We start from the raw sequence: 24,133 nt of genomic DNA on the forward strand, positions 1-24,133 counted from the left end.
GTGGGCATGTGTGTGATGTGCAGGCAGGCGGGACTGGCGTTTTATTCCCAAGTGCATGCACCCAGCTTGTGCTTTTGAACTTGCCCTGTTAAAAAGCAAGCTAGCAGCACCAGGGTGGCTCCTGTGGCAAACATAAGTGTGTCCACGTTGGGAGCAGCAGCCCTTTCCCTGGCCGGTAGCCCAGCCAGCTGAGCTTGTTCGGTGCACAGACCACGTGTAGGCTTATTAGCTCATGCTGACGCCTGTTTTCCACTAGGCCATCATACCCAAATTCCCAGAGCCATGCCAGCAAAGGCCCAGCATAGATGACATTATGCCAGAATAAAAAGGTTTTTATTGGCATAGAGAGCAGCCTGCTCTCTGTTTTCCATTGTCTGCTTATCTTCCTGGAGGACAAACTGTGTTCCCGAGCCAGCTCTGGTTGGCAGCGCCTGCTAGCTCAGGTGCAAGCCCTGCACGAGTCACATTGGGAGGCAGGAGAGCAGTGTCAGAAGGGGTGACTAGCACGGACTGAGAGGCAGATCTGAGGCCAGACCATTGACGTGGGTGAACCAAAAGAAGTAGACTGCGTCTGCATGGGAGATGGTGCCATTTGAGCTCATTGTCCAGGATGTGCAAGTGCAAGTCCACTGATATGAAGGTTGTTTGCATGCCTGGCTGAAATATAAATGTGAGCCAGGTGTGATGGCTGTTCTGTCTCTCCTTGAGGCTTTTATCTGTTCTGCAAATGTAGTCATGCCAGCTTCTCTGGCCCCAGCCTTCCAGTTGCTGCAGCCTCTGCTTTCAGCATGCTAGTCCTGCTGCACCACAGCTAATGTTAGGTATCTCTACACCATGGACAATGGTGAAGTTTGAATCAATGTGGTCCCACTTCTGCTGTTGCCTGCAGTAACCCAGCTCTCAGTGCTTCCCTGGATTGTAGTTGTCTGGGGAGTGGGGGACAGTATGAGCTGTGTCTCTACTTCGCTGAATTTTTGGACTCTTTATCCTAGATGAACAAAAACTATAGCCCTGCTAGGGCTGCTCAGCACTGCTTTATATGCTGGACCCTTATACTGGCAGAGTTTATCCCTCTTCTTGTGTAAGGGTAGTTATACAAAGACAGAGCACCTTCAGGCCAGCATTGCTGTGTTGGCAGAGAGCATCTTGTACTAGTAGATATGGTACAGCTTTGTAGGCCAAGCAGGGTCTTGGTAAACCTGCTGCTGTTAGTGGGTAGAATGACGCTGTAGTAATATAGGCGAGTTGAAGTCAGCAGGCACCATCACACTACTGAAAGTAGTCCTGCCTTCCTCCTCCTGCTTGTTCTGGCCACGGTGCCACCAACCCACCACCCGGGCTCGTGCAGCTGCTTGCTGAACCACGCTGTGAAGACAAGTAAGTCAAAGCAGCTGGAAGCTGGGTGGTTTCCTGTGCCTCCTTTGTTGTTGAGGGTCAGGAACGAGCAGGAGGGATGGGGCTGTGGCTTGGGACATCCATGGTTTGTACTGGCTTAGTGTTCATGAAATTGTATTGTTAGGCAAAGCTTGATTTTTAAAGCTTTGCCTATATACAAAACTCGCTTGGGAGCCTGGATTTTCAAATCTTTGTCCCCTTTGAGTTTGTTTATAAAAGTGTATCTCAAGGCTTTAAAAACAAACTATATTTGAATATTCAGCTAGAGGTAAACACTCCTGAGTGCCAGGGGTAGCTGGATAAAGGCAGGAACAGATTTTCCTAGTTCTGTTTACAAGTTCAAAAGCAGCTTTGGTGTTTTTCCCATTAAACTGGGGTGTCAAACACGTTTTTTATTACACCCACTTTGGCACTCTTCAGAGATGTCTGTACAGCACCTGCCTGGGTGTCTCCCCATTACTTCTTGACTCCCTAAGCAGCTCAGGAAAAGCCAGGATTGTTGCTTGGGTGCAAAAAATCCGAGTCATGTAAGTAAGAAATAATTCCTTGGTGAGGGGATGCCTGCTAACTGTCATGCATATTGTTGCAGGTAACTTTGAAATCAGGTAGTAATATATTATACTGGAGGACAACAGGGATTCTCATGGGGTCCAAGGTGGTAAAACCAGTTCTGGTGAAAAACATCACAATTGAAGGTAAGAGATACTTGCCTTTTAGGTGTTATGTCACTCTTCTGTCATAGTGTTTGTAAAGTGCTCTTTCTACTGGTGTGCTATCAACACCGAAGTGGCTTTTTCAGTCCCCTTGTCTCTCCTGCCTTTCTTCTCTTCTAAAGCACAAAAGGAGCATCAAAATTTGTCAGGGAAAAGGCTGAAAAAATAATTCAGCTGGTAAATAATGCCATCTAGTGGAGAAGACTGGGTTAGCACGTAAAGAGAGGAAAGCAACAAGTTATCTGTAATGTGTTATATAGGGAGACCATGTTTATTGGTAAGCCTCTCACCAGTGAAAAATAGACATATTTATCATAACAATGGTAGTTAAATTACTACTTAATGAATTTATTTAATCTTCGATTGCTCTTTTGGTCCCTTTCTAAGTGTAATCAAGCTTGGATTGCTATATAAGGTACTTTCACAGGTCAGACCTGCATTGAGCAAAGATTAATCAAGAATGAGTAAAACCAGAGTGTTTAAATTGGTGAAAGTCTGTGATTTTTAATCTGTGCTATCCAGCTGGATGGTTTTCCCAGACAAGGAGGCTGGCAGTAGTAATGGAGCATACCTCTCTGTATTTCGGTGTTTTACCTGCAATTTACCTTACAGGAGTTGCATATACATCTGAATGCTTCCCATGCAAGCCTGGAACCTTCAGCGACAAACCAGGCTCATCTGGCTGCCAAGAGTGTCCAAGAAATACTTATTCTGAGAAAGGAGCTAAAGAGTGCATCAAATGTAAAGAAGAAATCTATTATGCAGGTACATAAATCAAATAGGATAAACAAACCCAGGAGAGTCTGAGTACATAAGGTCATAAGAAACACATGGTTCTGTGTGCAGGTGTGAGAATTATTTTATCCAAAAATGAAGTTTAGTCTCCAGTTGATATGAAAAGTGGAAATGAAGATGGGGTTGCCCCAAACCTGCAGGCACATTATACATAATGGGCCACACACAATCTTGGCCAAGGACACATATGCTGACACAAAGGAACGGAGATCTTTTTTCGAAGTCTAAGAACACATCTTCTGAAGGAAAACAACAGTCGTGTTGTGCCCTCTTGTGGTAATTTGTGGTATTGGTTGGCAGTTCCTGGATTTGCTTCACCACTGCCTTCACACTCGTGTTTCTAGGAATCTAATTCCCAAGTCTTCTCCTGTCCCATCCCTGCGTCTTCTGTGGTTGGAAGATGTGGTGCATCTCTAGTGCCTTAAGTCCTTTGTATTCCCAGCTGTCGTTAGCTGGTGATCATGACACAGCATGGGCAATAGCCATTCTTAATGGTCAAAACGTCCTCAGTTTTCTTTCTTGCAACAGTTTAATATGAAAGTTCTTGAAGAATCAGTTACCAGCCATAGCACCTGCTCTCACAGTTCACAGAAAATGCTTGGGGAATCTGTGCCTGTGCTCATAATGGGAATAGGAATTTTGCAAAAATATCTGGTGAAAGGAAAAATTCGGCCAGTTTTGTAAGGGATTTTCTAATGGGTCAGAGTGTTTTCATTCTCTATCAGTAAGGAAATATTTCTACGCTTGGACAACCTACAAAAATTACTGCTTGAAGATGAAGGGTTAGGGTGACTCTGGTTATAATGGCTCACTGAATGTCACAATGACAGTATAAGCCTTGTTTTTTATTTTATATTATATTATTATATTATTATATTTTTATATATCATATATTACATATTTTATATATTATATTAGATTGTATAATATATTATATAATATATAATATATATTATATATAACATAATACATTATTATATATTATATATCATTATATATTACAATATATATTATATTATATATAATATATTATATTATTTATATTATGTATATTATTTTATAATACTTGTATTATAAGTATAATAAAAATGGTATTTTCCTTGTTTCCCCTGCAGTTGAGAAGAAGGTACATGTTAGCCCCATTTAAAAGTTTAATTTTTCATTCTGTTTTTGTGTTTTTCTGCTGACTCACTTTGCTCACCAGATTTCAAGCTTATTACAGTTGTTTCCAGTGATCATCAGATAGTTTAACATCCTGTTCCTCACACTTTCTTTTTAGATGAGGGATCCAGTGCATGTATAGAGCGTCCTCCATGCACAAGCAAAGACTTTTTCCAGATCCACACCCCATGTGATAAAGAAGGAAAAGTAAGTAGAAAGTGTGAGATTATTTATAAGCTCTTTGAGCTTTCTGTGGTATCTTGATTTGAAAACAAGGTTTGTTCGGAATTTCTTTCCCAATTACTTTCCCACTTTGCTTCCAGAACTGAATCTCTCTGAGCTGTGGGCATGTCCTTTAGTTGCTTTCTCTCCAGCATTTATCCATCTATAAACATCTGCTTGTCTTGGGTCTGCTTTAAAAAATGTTGTGGTAAAATGCAAAGCTCCTTGCATTTGTGATTGGTCTGACTGGATCCCTGGTGTTGCCTCTGTGCTCATACAAAAAATCAGCGTTGGAGCACAGGCCGAAGTGCCGTCCCAGAATAGACCTTACTGTTCTGAGAAATCTTTCCTGGCAAACGTTTGGCGTGTGCCAATGTGCCCTGTCCCAGCAATGCCCAGGCATAATTCATGTGCTGGCAAGGCACAGGAGCTCTGGATGTGACCACACCAATTTTGGGTGGAAGAGTGTTTGGTATGTGCCATGCCCCTTGGTTTTAGTGTAAAAGAAGAGTCTACAACCTTTTTAAATAACGGTATAGACATAGCCTGGGAGTGCTCATGTACTGCAGCAGAGCCTAATTGCAGATAATGTGCTTGTCTCATGCCCCCAAAAGCCTGACCTCTCAATGGATTGTTTCACTCAGGGGTCTTAGGTCTACTGAGTCTCTCACAGGAGGATCTCCGGGTGGAGCAGCCTGGATTTGGAGCTCTCCTGCCCTTTGTTGCAGCAGTCAGATGGTGGAATTTGGTGAAGAAACTCCCACTTACTGGGATGTGAAGCTCAGAGGTGGATGGGCATGTGGTCAGGCCTGTTTTGCCTCTTTTCTTCCCTTTCCTATCTCTCTTAGATCTGGATGGGACAGCAAGTAGACAAAATCCATAGCACCAATGAGTTGCTAGCCTAAAACTTGCTGGCAGGGTGGACTATTTTGAGATCTCTTGGTCATCTGGTTCCAAAATGCAACTGAGAGGTAGCGTGCTTTAATAAGGAGAGCATCAGTGAATTTAGTCCCAGAGCTAGCAGGCTCTACAACCTGTTCTTGTCTTGCTGATTCTGTTAACTTCTTGCAATGACTTGAGGAATTAGCAGCAGTATTCACTCCTACACCCCCAGGTACCGAATGTTCTGGTTGGAATAAGAACATGTCATTAATGCACAGGTACTGGCTGAATATTCAGGTCTGCTTGGTGCTTGGCATCTCTGGAAATCAGTTAAGGTTTGCGGTGCTCCCCGGCCTTTTCTCCAACTGATGCAGTCCAATCGGAGGACCTGACTCTGCAGCCAATCTGCAGGTGAACAGTGGCTGAAAAGCACCAGCCTAAAGGTGTATTGATCCATGACTTACTAAAATCAGACAGGTTTTTCACTGGACTTCAGATTGTTGTCTGCCTCCTGCTGTCCCCACTTCATGTGTAGAAGTGGCTTTGGGAGATCTAAGCACTTGACTCCTATTGATTTTCACTCATCTTCTGCTTTAAAAATCCCAGGCTGGTTGCTTCAGCCCCGGTCTTAGAAACCCTCACTTGTGTAGCTGTGGGCACTCTCTGACCCCTTTCTCTCTGCTCAGCCACAGTAGGATTACTTGATGAGTGTGTATGGTGTGTCTGAGCTCTGGGCAACCACACAGGTACTTTGCTGGCTTCTGATCCTTTTTATTTTAAATGCTGTGTACCCTTGATGCTGCTAAAGTAGACAGCAATACTCCAGAAAATCCTGCAAGTGTTTGGGAACAGCAAGGGTAGGCTGATCAACAAGGGTCGAGGAGATGGGAGCTGAGGAGTACAGCAAAGTGTGCAGAGAGAGATGTCACTCTGAGAGAAGGAGCAGACCCATTGTACCTGAGCAAAGTGATCAATGCAGATCCAGCACCAGCAGCCAGATTCAGTCAATGCTGCCAAATAAATCCATAGTGATGAGGCAGGACAAACGTCAAGCTGGAACATCAAATCCACAAGGCATGGTCAGGATCTGGATCAGCAGGGTACATGGCCTGGCACAGGCATGGTTGCAAGCTCAGGCAGAGACCGCTGATAATATCCTCAGCTTAAATGCAGCTCCCAGGAGCCCATGCTGAGTCTTCTTCCAGCTTTTATTTTTTATTTTTTTTTAATTTTTTTGAACAGTTTTAAAGCTGGTCAATAATTCTTGAACAGGTCTGTGTTATCAGAGGGCTAGCCTTGAGCACAAGCTGCTCAACACCCAGGGTGGCAAGGCCATATGCTCAGGGCCCTGACAGCAAGGATCAAATTCATGAAGTAAAATCTCCCCCACCAAGCTCTGTACTCATGCCTCTGGTCTCAAGGGCTCCCAGTTGCACTTCTGGGACCAAAGGGTGGAAGGATCCAGAGCAGGAGCTCTGGCCAGGTTAAAGTCTTACCAATTGGATTTCTCTGAAGCTCAGCTAATTTTCATTTTGAGATATGAAACCCCTTGAGGGATACGCCTAAAGTCAGATGAAAATTTGAAACTCGACTCTGTGGGTGATCCATCGCAGCCTCTTCCTAAAGTCAGAAGACTCGTGTTACCTCCAAGAGAGGTGATGGTGGAAAGGCAATACCTCTGTATATGGTAACGTTAAGGACGGACTCACGTTTGTGTTCATAAATGTAATGTGGGGGGACTGGAGGAGAGTTGGGACTGTTCCTGTGTGTTCTTGGCATTTGCTCAGTAGGTGGAAATGACCAGTGAGAACTTCAGTTCTTTGCAAAGAATAGGCCAGTGTGGAGAAAATGCAAAGCTTGTGACGTTCTCTGCTAACAGACACCTTTCAGATAAAGGGATTTTATAGTGGAGAAGTTATATGTAAGGTTAGTATGGTCAAAATGCAGAGATTGTTTATGGAGTTGTTAGAATTCCTAATCTGGTGTTCATCAGAAATATTTTCATGGGAAAATCCATTCGATAAATAGTAATGAACTGTAGTAGTTGTTTTAAGCTTCTTATTTTTGCTTTGCTCTTTAAGACCTGACATCCTGAATTGCCTGTGAACCCAGTCACTTCTGTTGTCCTGTTGTGCAAGGTCCGTGTTTGGCATAAAATGTTGGGAATACGCTCATTTCATATACAAAGGAGACTTTGATTGGTGCATCTAGCCCTAAAGCTGCCTAACACATCATGTGAGCTCAGTGTCTTCTCCTTCCAGACTCAGATCATGTACAAATGGATTGAACCCAAGATCTGCAGAGAGGATCTCCCTGATGCATTGACTCTACCTCCTTCTGGAGAGAGGAAGGACTGTCCACCCTGCAATCCTGGCTTTTACAGCAATGCCTCGTCTTCCTGTACTCCTTGCCCACAGGGCACGTTTTCAGATGGTACACAGGGTAAGAGCCCACAAAAAATTGCTTGCGTCCCCAGAAACAGTTGTCTGTTTGCATGCGGCTGAATTTAATGACGCATCATCATAAGCTGGAGTTCATTTGGCATAAAACTCTTAGTAAATACCATTGGAGAGAGAGTATTGAATATCTGTTTTCCCTCTGAAGTCTTTTCTTATCAGGGATTGCTACTCTACATTGACCTGCTGTGTTCTGGATGCATTTCTTGGCTGGCATAAACATCCTAGGGGGAAATTTAATGGTTTCTGAGAAGGGAATCAGAACTTTTACAGTCAGTAATTCTTTTTCATCCATATTTCTGTCCAAGCCAAGCTCTTCCCTGTGCAAATCTCATTTCAAGCACTGTCAGATGAGTACTCTGCCAACGTTTTCTAGCCTAAATTCTGTTTCATTGGTTCTGAGGTATGTTGACCCAGTGGTCACCTACAGAATTTTGTGGGGACTTGCATTTACCAGTATGGTCAACTTTTGAAATGAAGCCACTAAAAAGGAAATACAGCTTGAGAGATCAGTTGCAGTTCACTTACAGTAAAGTTATGATCTGCAATTTATAAAATGCTGGTCTCATTTCTACTCTTCTGGTCCTGATATGTCTTCAGCTATTTAATTATAAATAAATGAATTATATTCTTTGTTCATTATTTGAGATGTAGTTTCATTGTGTGATTTCCTTTTCATGCCCTTTCTCACTGTAGAGTGCAGAGCCTGCCCTGCTGGGACTGAACCAGCTCTTGGCTTTGAGTACAAGTGGTGGAACATCCTGCCAAGCAACATGAAGACTTCTTGCTTTAACGTCGGCAACTCAAAGTGTGACGGGATGAATGGTGAGCCAACTCCCTGTACTGTTACATGCATGTCTTTCTCCTGTGCTGGTCGCTGTTGTGATGGAGCACTCATCAAAATGAACATGCTCTTTGCTGTGAATCACAAAGAGTTTCCCCCTCTTTTCTTTTATTGTACCAGGCTTGACAATTCCTGCAGGAAGCAGTGTCATTAGATATCACAAAGAGGAAATAAAACATGTTTTATACCAGAAGAGGGCAGGAGATGCAGCTTACATGAAGTCGCCTCAGCTAAAGACATCCCACCATATACTTTGATGCATCTGAATATCCCTATTGATAAAAACAGTTTGACTTCTCTCTAATTTCTCTCTGTTCATGTTTTGTGATAACTATAACTTTCAAAGACACACATAACTCTTTCTGAAAACTTAATTAAAGTTTGTGGTCTTTGTTCATTCAGCTCTCAGAGCTTTCTCTCTGCACATGTACTAAGATAGCAGCAGAGAGCAGTCACAGCTTACTTGTGAAAATGGTCCCATTCAGGACTTCTCTCACCTTCAGCCTTCGCTGAGAGATTTCCCTCCATCTGATCTGCCCTGTCAGGCTGATGTAACTCAAGCTTTGAATTTTACATTTAGAGAGGTGCACTGAAGTACATGCTTCACATTTAATGCACAGATTGATTGACTGATCGGTTTTAAAGCTGGAAGAGATCAGATGGATCGTCCCTTCTGATGGGATGATCAGCACACGTTAGGCAATTTCAAATGATTCCAAGCTGCCATTTGCCTATGAAGTCAGCAATTAATACAGTTACTATTTTTTTTTCTTTCAAAAGCATTATTATACTATTCTACAGCTTATACCAGACATCTGGTAGTAATGCACTGAACTGTTTAAAAACATATGGTAACACAGGATATTTTTTTGCTGTATGACCAAGGAACCATCAATTTCTTGAAAACCTGTTGTTTTTTTGTCCTGTGAAGGTTGGGAGGTGGCTGGTGACCACATCCAGAGTGGGGCAGGAGGCTCTGATAATGACTACCTTATCTTGAACCTGCACATCCCAGGATTTAAGTAAGGAACAGGATTTTTCCCATTTATTTCTCATTTACCTCTGCCTCTTACACCTAGTTCACATTACCTCCAGAATGAAAATAAATTTCCTTTCTGAAGTGTAAAGATCATAGAATCACAGCATGGTTGGGGTTGGAAGGGACCTCAAAGCCGCCCCAGTGCCACCCCCTGCCATGGGCAGGGACACCTCCCCCCAGCCCAGGCTGCCCAAAGCCCCATCCAGCCTGGCCTTGGGCACTGCCAGGGATGGGGCAGCCACAGCTCCTCTGGGCAGCCTGGGCCAGGGCCTCACCACCCTCACAGTGAAGAATTTCTTCCTTATATCTAATCTAAACCTACCCTCTTTTAGTTTATAGCCACTCCTCTTGTCCTACCACCACACCCCCTGACACAGAGTCCATCCCAGCTTTCCTGCAGCCCCTTCAGGCCCTGGCAGGCCGCTGGGAGGTCTCCCCGGAGCCTTCTCTTCTCCAGGCTGAACACCCCCAGCTCCCTCGGCCTGGCTCCACAGCAGAGGGGCTGCAGCCTCTGATCATCCTCGTGGCCTCCTCTGGACTCGCTCTGATACATCCCTGTCCTTGTGCTGGGCCCCAGAGCTGAACGCAGGCTCCAGGCGGGGTCTGACGAGAGCAGAGCAGAGGGGGACAGTCCCCTCCCTGCCCTGCTGCCCACGCTGTGTTGGTGCAGCCCAGCACACGGTTGGCTTTCTGGGCTGCAGGCGAACATTGCTGGCTCATATTGAGTTTCTCATCCATCACCACCCCTAGGTCCTTCTCCTCAGGGCTGCTCTCCATTCATTCTCTGCCCAGCCTGGATTTGGGTTTTGGATTGCCCCGACGAGCTGCAGGACCTTGCACTTGGCCTTGTTGTACCTCACGAGGTTCACACAGGCTCACCTCAAACCTGTCAAGGTCCCTCTGGATGGCATTTATACCACGAAACATGTCATGAATGAGAGACAAGAGGGAACTTAGATTTACTCCTGTGTCTCCAGTCATTCCATAGAAGCAGACAATTTTGTATGACTTTGGTTTTTTAGCACTGTTTGCTTGAGTCTGAGATGCCAGCTGGTCGCTTGTCTGGAAACTGAGAAAAGATATTCCTATCCCTCTGTTTCTAAATCATCCCAAATTAACCACCTTAAGCATGCCATGGGGTGGATATGGGTCCCATGTGACTTTACACTGCAGCTCTAGACAGCCTGTACAGTCAGTGCTTCCCCTAGAGCCAGTGGAGAGATGCAGGAACCTTGGGAAAACAGGACATCCCACCTCTCCGGGACCCTCAGATAGGATGAATTACCTTGTGCTTGTGTCTCTTCTTTTTCAAAAGAGTGAGATTAGACTCCTAGCTCAGACCAGGTATCAAATATTATTATTTTATTGTTAATTTATTGTTATTACGTTATTTCATTTATATTATACCTCGAATATTGTGTTCTGTTTTGGGACCCTCAATATGAGAAGGAAATAGAGTTGCTTGATCATGTGCAGGGAAGAGCAACAGAGCTGACAAAAGGACTAGAAAATGAGTTATAAGAAGTGACTGAGGGAACTGGGGTTGTTTAAACTGGAGAAGAGGAGGCTGAAGGGGAGACCTCATTGCTGTCTCCAACTACCTGCAAAAAGGTTGCAGCAAGGAGGGTGTTGGTCTCTTTTCTCATCTGACAAACGATAAGACATGATGCAATGGCTTCAAGTTGCTCCAGGAAAGGTTTGGATTGGATGTTAGGAAGAATTTCTTCATAAAGAGGGTGGTCAAGCATTGGAATAGGCTGCCCGGGGACATGGTGAAGTCTCCATCCCTGGATGTATTTAAGAGACATATGGACGTGGTACTGAGGGACGTGGTTTAGTGATGGGACTCAGTAGGTCACATTGATTGTTGGACTTGATGATCTTGAAGGTCTTTTCCAACCTAGGTGATTCTATGATTCTATGATTAAGACAAATAAGGTATGGCAAAATGCACCTCACCTTCTCTTTGCTGTACCTCAGCTGAGTGGAGTTGTGACTTCTTATATCAGATGAGCAAACTCTGTTTTTTTATTTCACAGTATGGCCAAAGAACAATGAAAATAAAAGAGAAGCAAGGGACATATCCATGGAAAGCTCAGCGTGTCCCAGCATTGCTCCACTGCAGTCATTTCTAAGCTGCAGTCATTTCCATTGCAGGTGTTTCCTAGTATTGCTCTGCTGTAGTCACAGGGGATTCTCCAAAGTGGTCCCTGCTGCTGAGTGCTTGGGGGAGTCAAGGGTATTTTTAAGTGTTTAATAGTTAGCAAGGGGGCACTCTGAATATTTCATGGTTTGCATGAAACTCCTGAATGCATCTTCTAGCGGTGAAATGGAGATGCAAATGAATCAGTGCAAATCACTTAAAGCTACTCCTGTGTAACACATTTAAGTGATAAGATTCCCTACTGATACTTTCCAATTTGGGTATTGATTGTAGGGTGGGAACTGTACCATAAAGAAGTCAAACCATTAAAAATAATCCTGCTGTGCCCAATACCCAGTGCAGAGCTGCTGTGCAGACCTGGTCTCTGTGGTTCTGCAAGGGCAGGTTTTATGTGACAGGATTTCAGTGGTTTCTCTGCTGTACAAAAAGCAATTGGGAGGATTGACTGCTGCATGTCTGGAGAGCACCTTGTAAATGTTTCATTCTGTCTCTGTTAAATAGACCACCGACATCAGTGACAGGAGCAACTGGGTCAGAACTAGGACGGATTACTTTTATTTTTGAGACCATCTGTTCAGCAGATTGTGTGCTGTACTTTATGGCGGTAAGTGAGACCTCTCTCTCCATGACTGACGACTGAGCCTGGTATTCCACATGTCACTTTAATACCTCTACATTGGCGTGATTAGTTGCACTTGGTTTATCGTGACTAAGATTAAGCATGACATTATTTTAGTATCTGCGGTGCCCTTGCAGAAAGGATTTAATTAATGACCTAGCAGAATTCCTCCACCGCTTGAATTGTGAGCCATTCTTGGTTGTCTGTTTATTTTAAAAGACATCATTTGACAGCAAAGAGCCGAACTTCCCCTGTTAAACTCTCAGTGGCTCTTGTGCGGTCAGGTTTTCCTCCAGAAGTTCAAAAGCGTCACAAGTCAAGGAATAGGGCAGAGGGATGGGAGAAGGCAACTTTGGAAATTTAGTCTTGATCCTGTCGGTGACCTGGAGAATCTGTAGTACAGCAGACATTTGTCTGTGAAAACAAAGTGCCATTGTTTTCACTTTCGTTGTCCATCAGCTGAGAAAGGTAACTGAATGTCTGACCACTCCCTTGCCCCTTCCATTGCAGTGTGAAGCTGGTGCTTTTTTGTATTTAGTGGTAATTTAATGAAATCTACTCCATCTTCCACCAGACCATTTACAGCTGGTGGAGAATAAGAAACACAAAGATAGACTGAACATTTTTTTCTCGCACAAATATTGATGCAGTTTCACTAAAGACACCAGCAGACTGGATATCCAAAGATGATAGAAGCTACAACTTCGAATTTTAACCTTCCCTTCTCTGTACACTGGTACCCATGTGTTTTATACGTGAACAGAATTTGAAATCTGAAAGAACCATTGTGCTGAATCTGTCCTCATAATGTTTATGATCTGCCATAGGACTTTAAAATTAACTGTTGTGGGAATAAGAGCATCTTTTTGAATAGACACCCATTCTCAACTGAAAAATTGCCAGTGATGGAAAGCAGGATGAATATGTTTGCTCCTTTATTAAGCATTAAATGCAATTGTAAAGTCCTTTATATTTATATTAATTACTATGTTATAAAACAGTAATGTTTATTATCGTATGACCCCACTTTATTTTTTTATTTTTAAATTTTATTATGCCTGTTTTATAGGATATTAATCGAAAAAATACGAATGTGGTGGAGTCATGGGAAAGAAGTAAAGAGAAACAATCCTACACTCACATCATCTCCAAAAATGCTTCCTTCACGTTTACCTGGGCATTTCAGAGAATAAACGAGGGCCAAGATGTAAGTATTTCTTTACACGCAGGGCTTTACAGCGCAGCTTTCCTTGGTCACTCACTGTCAGAGCACTTGCCTTCCCTCAAAACCCACAAGCTGCTTGTAAGGGGTGAGTGGCTGTCACCATACAGTGTCACTTGGGAGGCAGCTGTGGATAAACCACCCACACTGAAAGGCAGCTGCATGCATAAGTCAATGCCCACGTGCAATGGTATGATGGAACCACCGTGGTTTCTTTGGCTCTCATTCCAGAGCAGGCAGTTCATCAATGACATGGCAAAGATCTACTCCATCACGGTGACCAACGCGGTGGATGGAGTCTCCTCTTCTTGCCGGGCCTGTGCGCTAGGCTCCGAGCAGTCGGGCTCATCCTGCGTGCCCTGCCCGCCGGGACACTACATCGAGAAGGAGACCAGCCAGTGCAAGGAGTGTCCGGCCAACACCTTCCTGTCCATCCACCAGGTCTATGGCAGGGAGGCCTGCATCCCATGCGGGCCTGGCAGCAAGAGCAACAAGGTACAGAAGCTGTGATTGTCTCAGAGTGATGGGTGGGTTGGAATATAAGCACTCAAAGGGGCAGTTTGACTGCTTTCCTACAGGTATGTGCTTTGTTAGCACGGCATTGTGATTATAACCAACTCCATTCTTCCAGATATGCCCGTAGTCTAACTTAGGTTTGTACACATGCGATAACAAGATAAAATTGACTACACTGGCTCAAAAAAATGGTCCAAGAAGCTTTCAAGAAGCTGCATTGGGACAGCGTAAGAACAAGGCAAACATATACGTTACTTTCATCTAAAACTGTAACAGACTCTTGCTGGTTTAAACTCAGGGACCTCCCCAGCTTGATGATGTTTCTGTGCCTTTAGAAACCTGTAACAAATTTGTCTTGTAAGAACTTGTCCTTAAACCTCGATAAATGTTTATCACATGCAGTATGCTTTGGCAAGGAACTGCACAGGGGCTTGAAGAACAGCTCAATTTCATTCATGTTCTTCCTGTCTCCAGCTGGGTTCATATCCTGTCCCTGTTTCTTGAGCTCTAATTTTTGGGTTTCCTTTGCAAGATGCAAGTGTAAGTGAGGCCATGGTTCTGGTCTGTCTACAGGGTTTTAAGCTGGGACATTGGGATCCTAAAAGCACCCACAACAAAACAAAGCAAGAAACTCTGCATTTTCTTGGACAGCAGAAAGTCAAGGCTTAGGAACATCAAAGCCCTTCTGAGATGTGCTTGCAAGGGACTGAAACCAGAATGGGAATTTTCCCAGGGGAAAGGTGAATCACAGAAACAGGACAAATCCCCCTCCATCCTTAACAAGGAAAGCAGTCCTGTCTGCGCCTTCTTGCTTTAACTCCCAGTTGCTGACTGTACGGTTTGCTGCTGGTTCATAACTTCTCTTTAATGTATTCCTCTCCTCCTCTGAAGGACCACTCTGCCTGCTTCAGTGACTGCACGGTGTCATACTTCAAGGATAACCAGAGCCTGAATTATGATTTTAGCAACCTCAGCCAGGTGGGCTCGTTAATGAGCGGGCCCAGCTTCACCTCCCGTGGGACCAAGTTCTTCCACTTCTTTAACATCAGCTTGTGTGGCAATGAGGTGAGCTCTGTGGGCATTGAAGGCTGGGGGGAATCACACTGAGACAGGAACTGGGCTCCCCCAACAGCTGAGCTCTCAGCATCACTGTACAAATGCTTTCCTCTGGATCTTGTCCCCAGTCAGATGGCCATAAGCAGGTATGTGATGTGCCAGCACAGAGGTGACAGGGCTTAAGGCATAAGTAACCCTCAGAATTGAAAGCACGGTCACATCCTTGCCCTTTCTCAGTTCTCGTGCTTTCGGTCACGTGGGTCACAACCTTGATCTTTTTGTGCTTTCACCAAGGGATTCAAACGAAGAGCATGAGTCTTTCAGTGTCTGACTACTTTCCATGTTTCTTTGTTTGTGACTTGGCTGGAGATGTTGCTGTTGAAGTCGTGGAAAAACGTGTTTAGTCCATGAATGAGAACAGTTTCTGCTGCTTCTGTGGCATATTACAGCCTGTTTCCCTGAGTCAGGGTTTTCCCTGGGACTTGGAGGGTACCAGAGCGTATTGTCACATACATAAATTGACATTTTGGAGCAGTAGCAGTGATGGGTATTACCCCATGAAAGCCAGTGCATGCAGTTTACGTTAATGTTTGTCCCTGTAAAGTTCTGAAGTCTCTTTTCCATATACCAAAGGGTTTTCATGAGTTGAGGAAAATCAGTAGTCATATTTCTTTACAGAGTTTTCCATTCTTTGTGGCTTAAATACATACTTACCGACCTGAATTAGAGCTGGTGACAAATAGATCCACAAAGATACTCCCCTGTGGATCTGGTCTTCGTTTCCCAAACATTTTTCCCTGGTACTACAGTACTGTCAACCATAGCACCAAGTCTGTGTGCTTGGCATTTTGGAGGGTCAGGCCTGCTGAATTTGCTGATTTGCCTTTCACTGCTGCTGTTCTGAAATTCTAACATTGGTCTTGACATGTGACATTAATGCAGCCTTGAAGGCTATGTATCAGTTTATGTTTTTCACGTATTCATGCTTTGAGAATATTTTATCTGGTTTAAACCTCAAATAAAGAGGTATTCTACAGTATATTTTTTACAGGCAATATGTTTTGTTTTGTTTTTTTCCCAAGCCATTTTATTATGCTCTGCAAGCACTGTGCTGTCAAGATAAACAGAGAGAAGTGCTTTGTACACAGGTTTTTGATAAGACATATAGCAGAGGTGACATCTTGTTCCTGAGTCTATACGAGGCTTTAATCGGAGCCTTCACAATGGCACAGTTTAATGCTGCAATTTGTTTCTCTCATGATAGAAACATCAAGTTGTTTCTAAAACACATGAATGAAGCTCATACAGTTTGCAATCAGGAAGTTTGCAATTTCTCCCAAACTTCTCCACATCCTATCAGCAACCAACAGCTTCCCCATTTTTCCTGATTGTCTGCAGGGAAAAAAGATGGCTATTTGCACTGACAATATCACAGATGTTACTCTGAAGGACATGGTTGCAGAATCAGAAGATTTTTCCAACTTTGTGGGAGCTTTTGTCTGTCAGTCCACCATCATTCCTTCAGACAGCAAGGGTTTCCGAACGGCCCTGGCTCTGCAGTCCAACAGCCTTGCTGACAGGTTCTTAGGTACGTGCTTTGTCTTTTGCATGTTGCTGCAAGTGAATGCTCTAGGTCACAGAAGAGAACAAACAAACAGAAAAAAACCAACAAAACAAACCACTTGAAATGAGACTTTTTAGTCCCTGAAAACTGAATGTGCACCAGGACCACATACTCAGGGACTTTCTGCGGGAAGCCTACTGTTTGTTATGGTATCTTGGCTCCCAAAACCTGGGAAAGAAAGCTATCACATATATCCCTCTCATCCTTCTCCTGTGTTGAAGATGTACCTGATGTATGTTTAGGATGCACCTGACATGGAGCAGATGTCTGTATTTTGAAGTCCTGTAGAATATAATTATAGAATCATAGAATGGCTTGGGTGAGAATGGGCCTTAAAGATCACCCGGTTCCATCTCCCCTGCCATGGGCAGGGACACCTCCCCCCAGCCCAGGCTGCCCCCAGCCCCATCCAGCCTGGCCTTGGGCACTGCCAGGGATGGGGCAGCCACAGCTCCTCTGGGCAGCCTGGGCCAGGGCCTCACCGCCCTCAGAGTAAAGAATTTCCTACAAACATCCAATCTAAGTCTCCCGTCTTTTAGTTTAAAACTATTTCCCCTTGTCTATCCCTATCTGCCTGTGTAAAAACTTGCTCTCCATCTTTTTTTAAGTCCCCTTTAAATACTAAAAGGCTGAAATGAGGTCTCCCCAGAGTCTTCTCTTCTTCAGGTTGAACACCCCCATCTCTCTCAGCCTGTCTTCAGAGGAGAGTTGCTCCAGCCCTCTGATCATCTTTGTGGCCTCCTCTGGACCCACTCTAACAGGTCCACGTCTTTCTTGTGCTGGGGGCTCCAGACCCCAGTGGATGCATCACTCCAAGTGAGGCCTCACAAGGCAGAGCAGAGGGGCACAATCCCCTCCCTCCACCTGCTGGCCTCACCTCCGTTGATGCAGCCCAGGACGCAGTTGGCCTTCTGGGCTGCCAGTGCGCACTGCTGACTCATGTTGAGCTCCTCATCCACCAAAACCCCGAAGTCTCTCTCTGCAGGGCTGCTCTCAATGAGTTCTTCTCCCAGTCTGTGCTCATGTCTGGAATTGCCCTGACCCAGGTGCAGCACCTTGCACTTTGACTTGTTGAACCTCATTAAGTTCACATGGTCCCACTTCTCAAGCTTGTCTGGATCCCTTTGGATGGCATCCCTTCTTTTTGTTGTATCAACTGCACTGCTCAGCTTGGTGTTATCAGCAAACTTGCAGAGGGTGCCCTCGATCCCATTGTCTATGTCATTGATAAAGTTATTGAACAGCACCAGCCCCAAGATAGGGTTACCAGAACCATTTGTGTTGTAGACTAATGCTTGACGATACCAGACAAAGGGACAGGTGGATGTATTTTAGAGAGGAAACTTGTCAGGGATGCTCTCTGATATATTTAGGACTGCAAAGTAAATCCTTCTCAGCTCAACAGTGCTGCATTACCATGGGGGCAGGGTAGGGAGCAGCCAAGATTCAGTCCCAGGGTCAGAATTTGTTTCTGAACTGTGAAGCAGATCTTGACAAATGCCATTGCTTTTAATGCTGGTTCAGTTCAGCTGATGGCACTAGCAGAAGAGTAAGGGCTCACCCCCATCCTTTGTTTTCCTTGCCTGTATTAATCACTCTTCCCAAGTTTCGTCTTGTGGGTCCCATGGTGCATAGAATTTCAGCACAAAAATCTGGAGAATGTAACTAAAAAGAACTCATTTTCTTTCATGTTTCCTGCCCAACTTATGTAGGGTAAGACCAGTCACTCTAGTAGTCCCATTAGTCCAAGCGTTTCTGCCCATGCCAAGTCCCCACTAGGCAATTTCAGAAGAAGAAGCTGGTGCTGGGACATAATTAGGTGAGGAAAGAGGAGGCTTAGAGCAGCATGGGGCAGTGCACCCCATTACGTCTCGCATTGTTCTGGCTCACAAGTTCCCAGAGTCTAAGGCCAGATCAGACAATGAAGTCATTTAGTCTGTTCACCTATCCATTTCAGGCACAGAGTGTTTGTACTTGCTCTCTGGCATTGAGCCCAGAAACTTGTGTTTGACAAAAGCACGTCTTTGGAAGAGCATTCAACCTGGACTTTTAAGAGTGCCAGAAATAAAAGCTTTTCCATAGTTGTTGGTATTTCTTTTTTTTTTTTTCTTTTTTTTCCCTCACTGGCCAAACACTATCTCTATATTTTATTTTAAAGCAGCTTTGTTTCCTGTTTGAGTTTGCTTGGCATCAGTTTTCAGCACTTTTTTCTTGTTATTTTTCCTTCATTTCACAGCCACTTTTTCCTTCCTGGAGAAATATTTTGTACACTTGGTTCTTCACACCTGCTCATCACACCCTGTCTTGCCTACTTTTCTCATAAACGAAGCACACCAAGTTTGTCAAATCTCTTGCTATCATGTATTTCTCTCAAACATCTGAGTACTTTTTGAGGCTTTTTCTGCAACCTCTATAACTTGTCATTACCTTTTCTTAAAGTGTGGCATCAGACTGAAATACCGTTCCAGCATTTAATTCACAATAAAGAGAATGAAAATCACTTTCACGTGTGCATTTACCTGCAGGGATTGAACATCTGAGCCCTTCCAAACTCATGGGATTTCATGATGTCTTCTTGGTTTTGTTGTCCGCTCTAGATCTTTTCAGATGATCTAGATCTTTTTCTTTTTCTAGATCTTTTTTCTAGATCTTCTTCAGGACTGGCCTTCATCCCACGTAGTACCTGGCTCCATTCATTATGTTTAGTTTCAGTGGGACCAGCTTACCAAGTGAATGAAGTTGCTCTGTATTGTATTCCTGTTCCTCTTCATCTTTGTCTTTTCTATGCTTTACCAATAGTGATTATATAGTTACATGCATATCACTGATGATCATCTTGCATTTTGGGACTCCAAGGTCATTGCCTAGAGAAGTCTGGAGTCGTACAACATTTGATGACAATTTGCCATGGCCAGATAATTTTATAATTGGTTAGTTAAATATTTTTTAATCCAGAGTGTGTTCTTAATTGGTATCACACTAGTAACTCTTTAATTAGAATTTTGTGGTAATTAGTGAAATACTTGATAAATTTACATAATTTTCTTTAGCAACCAAATTCATCAGCACTCAAGGAATGAAATCAGATTTGTTCAACAGGAGCTGTTCTCCATAAATTCATGTTGACTGGTACTTATTATGTATCAATCCATTAACTATAACACATCTTCCACTTCCCATTTCTTTTAATTTGCCACATCATATTTGTTGGCCACTTCATCATCTGGTTCAGTTTTGTCCTTTCTGGATTTCTACACCATATTCCCTCTCTATCAGTCTTCTGGTATTTCACTATCGTTAAATGCTCTATTAAGGACAAATATCTGTAGGTGGGAGATCCCATTAGCCTGGTCACTGATAGGTATGAGTTTGCTAGTTTATAAGTGTGTATCCCCAGTAGATAAGAAAATCCTCTCTTGCTAGAGGATTGAAAGAATGAGGTGTTCAATCATTGTCTTGGAAAGCGAGCAGGCAGTCCTGATTTTTTCTTAATACAGAGAAAAAATATCAAGATCTTCTGCTGTTTTTTCTTTACTACAGTGGTTACATTTTAAAGTGCTTGAAGTTTGCCTTTCCCATCCATAAGGTATATTTTATTTCTAGTATTTCTAAAAAAGCCTCAGACTTACAATTTTTCTAGTGCTGCCAAACACAAGCTTTTCCCTGAAGTCTTTAGCATCCATTATCATATTTCTGTAACTCATAACTTTTGATTTAAATAGAGTTTTATTTGATTCTCTATTCCCCCTCCATTAAACTTGTGCCAATGTTTTTATTTAAATTGCTTCTTTACTGCTATTCGGATCCAAGGTGGACTCTTAGTCAAAACTATCGTCATTCTTGAGAGAGTCATTGTGGCTTTTTAGCTATCTAATTAATATCTTCCAAGGAATAACATTTTTTTTCCCACACTTGATTTTGCTTCTAGTGTTCTTATTTTTGGGAAATGGCACTTAAGGATGCCAACTGTGCAGTTCTGCATATCGAATGGGAATATTCTCTCATTGCCTCTGTTGAATATATTAAGGTCCCTAGGAGCTATCATCTTCCAGTATAGTGAGTAACGAATATCTGTCTGTTGAGTTGAGATCCAAATTTAAGTTACTCTGTTAGATGCAATGTCTTTGATGAGAAGAAGTGATCATCAAAGTGATTCCTGTGTGTGTTCTCATAATGGAAGCCCCTTCACAATAACCTGATGTCTTTCTTTGCATGTTCCTGATGGCTGCTGCAACACAGCTCATTTTTGTTCTGTGTTGCTATGATGCTCTGCAAGCATCCTCTGCATGACCACCTCAGGAATGTTAATGGGCTCATCGATCCCTGTGCTTCCATGATCACTGGCTCTTACTTGCCCTGAGAATGCAGCCAGGTTGTCTGACCTGTTGCAAGAACAAGACGAAAACTGTTTGCCTTGCCCATCTTCCCATCAGTTGCTGGCTGCTACCACTTTGCTTCTATTCCAGTTCTAGCAATCGTTCACCTCACCAGGAGGATGCAGTCTGTCCCATTTGTACATGTCCCTCTTTCTGAAATGTTGCAATGCAGCACCAATATTTTCTGTTCTCCGGTTCCTGGGATTGAAAAGATATGCGAGAAATTGGGTTACCTGAATTTTCCTCTTTCTCAGCTCTCCTCCAAAATTCATGCAGACCTGTGTTATTCTACACATCAGCCTGTCATTTTATCCAAAATTTGCCATCAAGGCTTCTCTATGAATCCATAATACTTCTGAATTTTGTCATTGCATTTTTTTTTCCACTGCAATACTACAGATTGCTCGGGGTGTTATGATTATGATGTGTTAAGAGTTATACGTACGAGCATTGTAAGCAAGGCATATGCTTTGAGCAGTTGGTTGGTCACATGATCTCCAGAGGTCCTTTCCCAACCTGAGTTATTTTATGATTCTGTAGTATCTTCTGGTAAACTTAAATTCAGACAAAAGAGTATAATTAATTTACATTGGTGTTATTTTATTAATTTTTATTTTGTTTTGTCTGTAGGAGGAAATCAGACAGTATGAGGAACATACAAGTCTGCAAAGTTCAGTTAGAATAAAGGAAAATGTACAATGTATAATAAAGTCATGAAATGCTATTATGTGAAAAACATACTTTGCACACTGAGAAAATATTACACATGAACCCCTCAGAAATCCATTCCTAGCTTGTTCCTTTTATTTTTATATTTTTCTCAAATTTTAGGAGCTACTGTTGAAACAACACTGGAAAATATCAGCATCAAGACAGACTTGTTTCCTCCTTCTCCAAGCAAAGTACCTGATGTGCATTTCTTTTACAAGTAGGTAAAAAATACTGATTACTAATACCTCGACTTTCATTTGTTTAAAGGAAACTAAAGTTGTGAGGGAAGATCTTTAATCCACCCTTAACCTTTCTCACTTTAATCACTATCTGGCTGATAATGATTGGCATATTGAAGAACATCTTTTGAAATCAGCCAACACTGTTTACTCAAATCTAAATTACACTTGATGTGTGGACAGACAGTGATATCAGAACTTTGATTCAACTAAGTGCCACTTCCAATGTCATGTTATTTTCCATACATTCTCATATATGACTTTGATATGTCCATTGTCCATTTTCTTTTACATTAATTTGTTATTAGTTTATGTTATAAAAATGATCTGAACAATGTTAAAAAGAATTGTTCCAATCTGCAAAGTTGTTAGTATGCTTTTCCTATTCTTCACTTTCCTCCATATCAAGAATATCTCAGTTTGGATAATAATTAGCTCAAATATCACCTCAATTAAGATGCCTACATGCTGGTGTCTGCATGTGAACTGAGTTTCTAAGTTCAGTCTCCAGAGCTATGGGACAATTCAGGTTATCCTAAGGCACATACCTACTTCTGTTGTACTGATTGGCTCTCTGTGTTGGCTTCAGTGATAGTTTTTAATTGTCTATACCAATTTTGATATCAACACTTCATGCACAAGTAAACATTTAAATTTAAGTGTCTGATTCTGCAGACTGAACCCCACAGTAGTGACCCTACTTTGAGCATATCGTTAATTTGGCTTACAGTGTTTGTCTTGCTGGAATAAGGTGCAGTTTTTGAATACTCTTTGCCTTCTGCTGTTTCAGGACAGGGTGATTCTTAAGTTTCTGGGCAAAGACTGAGACATCATAAGCCCTCCATCCAAGTTACTCACCATACACAGTGCCAGCAATTCTGTTTTTCTATCCTGTTTTCTGGGCAGGTTTATTCCTTGGCTCGGTGGAATTCAAACTGAGCAGCTCCCTGAGTGGCATCTCAGAGCACTTTTTCTGTAGTGGAAACATATTTCTGACTGCACATTCTTCCTCTTGTTTCATATTAGGTCTTCAACAGTGACAACCTCCTGTGAAAATGGTCGTGCAACTGTTGTGACAATGAGATGCAACCCCAACAAACCGGACCAAGGAGAACTTTCTGTGCCCAGGTATTTAAGTATTTGTATCCTAGTAGTGCCTCAGGCAACCTTTACAAAATTCATTAATGACTTTACTCAACAGCAATGAAAAGTGCTGTCTCCCTCATCAACCCGCCAGGAGGTCTCACTCATTTCTTACAGGTGAAGGCCTTGTTCTGGGGACCTGTGTGCCTATTGTGTCCCTTCAGACCATCTGCAATTTAAACTCTGTGGAAAGAGATGTTGTAGGTAGCTCATGATGTGAGCTGTGATAGATAACTCACCTGTGGTGAGAGGAGTAACCTACCTTGCTTTTAACAGCATGAGGATAGGTAGAAACAGCACATAGATGATATGACATACTGTATCTCATTTCTTGTTGACTTCTTCCTTCCTAGTCCCCCTTTGATTAGCTCAGAAGTCAGACGTTTTCAAACACTGAGGTACCTGATAAATGTCGTATAATATTGCATGTAACTCATTGATCCTCCAGACACTGTTTAGTATCATGTGAAGTTGCAGCATAAGACAAAAGAGGTGAAAGAGGAGAAAGGTCTGTCAATGCTCTTGTCATATGCAGCAAAGCAATATTCCATAGTCCAGAGAGCATAGTTATCAATTATTCTCTTCTAGCTTTTAGCTCTGTGGACTTTTCAATCCTTCAAATCAGGATAACAGCTTTCCAGATGACACAGGAAAAAGTCGATTTAAGAAAAAATTAAGTCAATTTTTCTGTATGGGTACATTTCACATTTACACAACCCAATTTTGTGCAGGGACTTTTGGTCACTGCTGCTGTTAGAACTGATGCGGTTGTCATGAGCAAAAGCTGCGTGAAAGTCCTGGCATTGCCAGCACAACTTTGTTCTGCCGGCTGAATACATAATAGTTCCATTAGTCTTTCTTAGACTAAGAGAAGCTGTTACCTCTTCATTAACTGGTGAACATCCTTCTAGTAATTAACCGTGACAGGACAAGTACATTCCATGTGGGTGACATCA

General features: G+C 42.8%; 1 protein-coding gene across 3 annotated transcripts in view; it reads left to right on the forward strand.

Annotated features, from left to right (window-relative positions):
* Positions 1-24,133, forward strand: part of ELAPOR2 (endosome-lysosome associated apoptosis and autophagy regulator family member 2) — a 102,827-nt gene that overhangs the window by 70,655 nt on the left and 8,039 nt on the right. For all 3 annotated transcript variants that reach the window (XM_066980883.1, XM_066980937.1, XM_066981001.1), the window contains 13 exons: positions 1,985-2,090; positions 2,721-2,873; positions 4,183-4,271; positions 7,430-7,610; positions 8,321-8,449; positions 9,400-9,490; positions 12,173-12,275; positions 13,360-13,497; positions 13,744-14,007; positions 14,920-15,093; positions 16,483-16,672; positions 21,916-22,012; positions 23,061-23,162. In XM_066980883.1, coding sequence (XP_066836984.1) covers positions 1,985-2,090; positions 2,721-2,873; positions 4,183-4,271; positions 7,430-7,610; positions 8,321-8,449; positions 9,400-9,490; positions 12,173-12,275; positions 13,360-13,497; positions 13,744-14,007; positions 14,920-15,093; positions 16,483-16,672; positions 21,916-22,012; positions 23,061-23,162 — 1,817 coding nt within the window. The remainder of the gene's footprint in view (positions 1-1,984; positions 2,091-2,720; positions 2,874-4,182; positions 4,272-7,429; positions 7,611-8,320; positions 8,450-9,399; positions 9,491-12,172; positions 12,276-13,359; positions 13,498-13,743; positions 14,008-14,919; positions 15,094-16,482; positions 16,673-21,915; positions 22,013-23,060; positions 23,163-24,133) is intronic.

This window comes from Anser cygnoides, chromosome 1 (assembly GCF_040182565.1).
Source record: "Anser cygnoides isolate HZ-2024a breed goose chromosome 1, Taihu_goose_T2T_genome, whole genome shotgun sequence".
NCBI classification, from domain to species: domain Eukaryota; kingdom Metazoa; phylum Chordata; class Aves; order Anseriformes; family Anatidae; genus Anser; species Anser cygnoides.